Below are 3,923 nucleotides of genomic sequence, written 5' to 3'. Positions count from 1 at the left end.
TCAAAAAACACAATGGACCAACACCAGCAGATGACATTGCACCCCAAATCATCACAGACTGTGGAAACTTAACACTGGACTTCAAGCAACTTGGGCTATGAGCTTCTCCACCCTTCCTCCAGACTCTAGGACCTTGGTTTCCAAATGAAATACAAAACTGGCTCTCGCTTAATTTGTTTGTGGCTGTCATGTTTCAGCTACAAAAGAATGTGACCTTAGAGAACTAAAGTATTATGTTAGTGTCGTATTGTTACTCTATCAAAACTTTAAAAATGTGATGCTTTGTGTACAGCATCACTTTTGATCATAAATGGAAGAATGCACATAGGTCAACTTCATAAGCCTAGAATTTTGGGGTATAGTAATTTCAGAAGTTATCTCTCTTTATACTTCTTTAATGTAATTATCATTAGTCACTACTGTTATCATAAGTTTGTACAGTATTCCTGTTTAACAATAAATTTATGATGTCACGTGCTAAATTTACTCCTGCCCATTTTTCCTCAACTCTGCAGGGAGAAGAGATGATCTGTGGACTTAAGTCCAAAGCGCAAGAGAATGATTTACTATAAATTTGTCTGATGGCTGGTAAATTAATGAGGTGGTGGCAGCTTTGGAGAAGGTAGAATATAAACCATGTGTTTCCTCTGTTTCTTGCTACTGATTTTACTGCAAATTACTCTTATTATTAGTGCAATATGACTATATTAAAGAACATCCAAACATTTTTGTTAATTAAAGCACTGTGACTGGAAATTAAATCATTTTAATATGAATATTCTCTGTTATTTAATGTATTTCTATAACTGTTCATCACAGGTGAAACAAAAAGCCAGACAACAGGTATCATGAGCTCCATGCAGTCAGACTCCTCCGCAAATGTGACCTTTGTTCGTCCTGTAACATTTTTCATCAGTGGCTTTTTTAATATCCCACATGCAAAATACTACTATGTGTTCTTGTCTTTAGTGTATGTTGTGACTGTTTTAGGGAATTCATTTATCATGTGTATCATTTATTTGGCCCGCAGACTTCACACAGCCAAATACATTGCTGTTTTCCATCTGGCGCTTTCTGATCTGTGTGGAAGCTCAGCTTTGATTCCAAAACTCATAGACATATTTTTATTCGAGCACCAGGACATTTCATATGAAGCATGTTTGGCAAATATGTTTTTTGTATTTCATTTCATGAATCTGCAGTCTTTGACACTACTTGTTTTGGCTTATGACAGACTGGTTGCTATTTGTTTTCCTCTACAGTATCATACCATTGTAACCAAACCAGCCATGTTTCTGATCATAGGGGTGATGTGGATTTTTTCTGTCACTTTTATTGCTTCAATGGTGAGTTTGATCACAAGACTCTCTATTTGTAGATCTAATGTAGTCAATAGTTATTTTTGTGATCATGGCCCTATTTATAGACTAGCTTGTAATGATAATACCAGTAATATTATCATGGCAAATATTTGCTTTGGTCTCCTTGTATGTATGCCACTGATATTGATAATCGTTTCATATTTCTGCATCGCTTCAGTTTTGCTTAAGATTGCTCAGGGTGCTGACCGGATCAAAGCCATGAAAACCTGCACCTCACATTTCATGTTGGTGGTAATTTTGTATGTGCCACTTTTAGGTATTAATATTGCAGCTTTAGCAACTTTTATCCATCCAAACGCGAGAATAATTAACAATTCTCTGACACAAACAATACCTCCTATGCTGAATCCCATCATATACACTCTAAAGACAGAGGAGGTCATGCAGTCCATAAAAGAACTGTACAAACGCAACAAGGTGAACACAATAGGCTACTACAGAGCAAAAGGTTAAATGCAAAGGGTTATTAAAAAAATAAGATTGATTTTGTTGAACTGTATTAAGGAATCTGTACTTGTGTGTTGACTATGAATATCCAATTGGTTGTACAATCAGTTGAGAGCATTCAACAAATATTTAATTTAACAGAACTGACTGACCTGTGTGTGCTATATCTCGGGTGGGGATACACACGATTTGTGCGTCATCTGTTAACAGAACTGACTGACCTGTGTGTGCAGATGTTGTAGAAAATAATCTCACAGCCTTCTCATATGTAATAAAAATAAATCACTCAAAATATTTGAGGTCACAGAATTTAGAATTTGCATTGTAATGAAGTTGTATTGTATTTGTATTGTATTGTAATGAATGGCCAGTAATGAACTGAACTAAAGTAATAAATTTACTTCATTTTGTTTTCTTGGAAATGATTGAAATGTTTGTTTGAAGTGCAACAAGGCTTTTCATGTGTGCTGATGTGATCTTGTGTACATAAGGATCGTTCACACAAAAATAAAAATAATTTACTCATACACATATTGTGCCAAAGCCATTTGACTTCACAAAAAGTCACATTAGCCTGGCAATTAATTTTCAACAAATGGAAAAAAAAAGTTATTAAATAAAATAAAAGTGAATGGTGTTCAATGGAAAAAAGGCATTCATACAATGTACAAATGACATGAAGGTGAGTAAATGGTGATAGTATTTTCATTTCACATCTCTGTGTAAAAAGATATAAACATCATACATTGTGTATATTTATTAACATCAACATGTAAATATGCATATATGTCACTAATGAAGGAAGTTCACAAATCACTTGTGACCCACAGTGTGACCCACAATGCCAAAGCTTAGACAACAGTATAGTATGTAAAGTCAAATATACAGAAACTTCTACAGAAACTATTAAAAAGGACACTGAGAATAAAAGAAGTACTGCTGTTTGATTAGGGGGAAAACAAAAACTGATTCTAGTGTGTCCTCTAGTGGCAAAAGCAAGTGTTGTGCTGGATGATGGGTTGAGCTAATTGTGACTTGCTGTGGACAGTTTTTTGTTTTGCCAATAGATCGATGTGGCAACCATATTATACAATGCATATTTTTTGAATAAATATTTTTAATGGCTGTAAAGGTAGAAAGAGTCACACTTTTGACATTTCTAAAATATAATAACAACAAAGGCATTGTAACTAGGCCTGTCAAGATTCAAAAGGATAGGAAGTATCTTAAAGTATCTTAAAATAAGTCCAATACCTTCTGCATATTCATTGGTTGATGAAGGCAAAACATTACAGGCAAACATTTTTTTTCATGCACTGGTCAATTTTGATATTTTCGGCTGTTTGCCCAAATATGGCTTTTCATAACATGATGTTTCAGACTAGAAGAAAGAAACAACCAAAACACACGTTTAGATGTTTATTTTAATACACGTTATCTATTTATGTCTGTAGATTTCTGTTAAAATACATATCTTTAAAGGCATTTTTCTCAAAATGAGTTCCCCTTCAGGAACTCCAGCTGCGTCAAAATGCTTTGGGAACGCCCCACCGAGACAACGTACTGAAGCATGTATGAAATCGGTCCAATAGAGAAGCGAGACGTCACGAGCGGGGTGACATGAGCAACCAGGAAATATAAAAGCACATCCGGCAAACGCACATGTTAGCTTCTGCTCTTCAGCGAGTGCATCTGTCTGTCTATGTGTGTGTGTGTGTGTGTGTGTGTGTTACAAGCACTCAGTTTAGAAAGCAAAAAGAAAGAAAGTAATAATGCCAAACTCAAAAGCTAAATCAGTGGCGAGCGGACGGCATTTCAAGTCGTGTGTTCCTCCCTGCCCATGCTATATCTCGGGTGGGGATACACACGATTTGTGCGTCATCTGTTTGGGAGTGGAGCATGCACGGTCAGCTCTCGAGGGGGCTGACTGTCATGATTGTGAGCTTCTCCCGCTCCGTGTGCTCTGCTCCCGCCTGGCTGTTTTCGGCCAGGTTCACAATACTGCTGGGTCCGGCCCCGCTGTTGCGGCAGCTGTTATCGTGGGGATCGCAAGTGGATTTAGCGGAGGGATCCGAGACGGGCTCGTCCTTATCT

General features: G+C 36.9%; 2 protein-coding genes across 2 annotated transcripts in view; both read left to right on the top strand.

The window, feature by feature from the left end:
* The window catches only part of LOC107697382 (olfactory receptor 1468-like), a 3,063-nt gene extending 2,522 nt beyond the window's left edge, over nt 1-541 (top strand). Inside the window, exon 3 of the mRNA XM_016498157.1 lies at nt 516-541. Coding sequence (XP_016353643.1) covers nt 516-541 — 26 coding nt within the window. The remainder of the gene's footprint in view (nt 1-515) is intronic.
* A 307-nt stretch (nt 542-848) lies between these two features.
* Nucleotides 849-1,835, top strand: LOC107697381 (olfactory receptor 1-like). The gene has a single exon (XM_016498156.1). It carries the CDS (start codon nt 849-851, stop codon nt 1,833-1,835), a length of 987 nt encoding a protein of 328 aa, XP_016353642.1.
* The last annotated feature ends 2,088 nt before the right edge of the window (nt 1,836-3,923 follow it).

This window comes from Sinocyclocheilus anshuiensis, unplaced genomic scaffold (genome assembly GCF_001515605.1).
Source record: "Sinocyclocheilus anshuiensis isolate Anshui unplaced genomic scaffold, SAMN03320099.WGS_v1.1 scaffold939, whole genome shotgun sequence".
NCBI classification, from domain to species: domain Eukaryota; kingdom Metazoa; phylum Chordata; class Actinopteri; order Cypriniformes; family Cyprinidae; genus Sinocyclocheilus; species Sinocyclocheilus anshuiensis.
The sequence above is the reverse complement of the archived record's forward strand: the minus strand, read 5'-3'. Positions and strand labels throughout refer to the sequence as shown.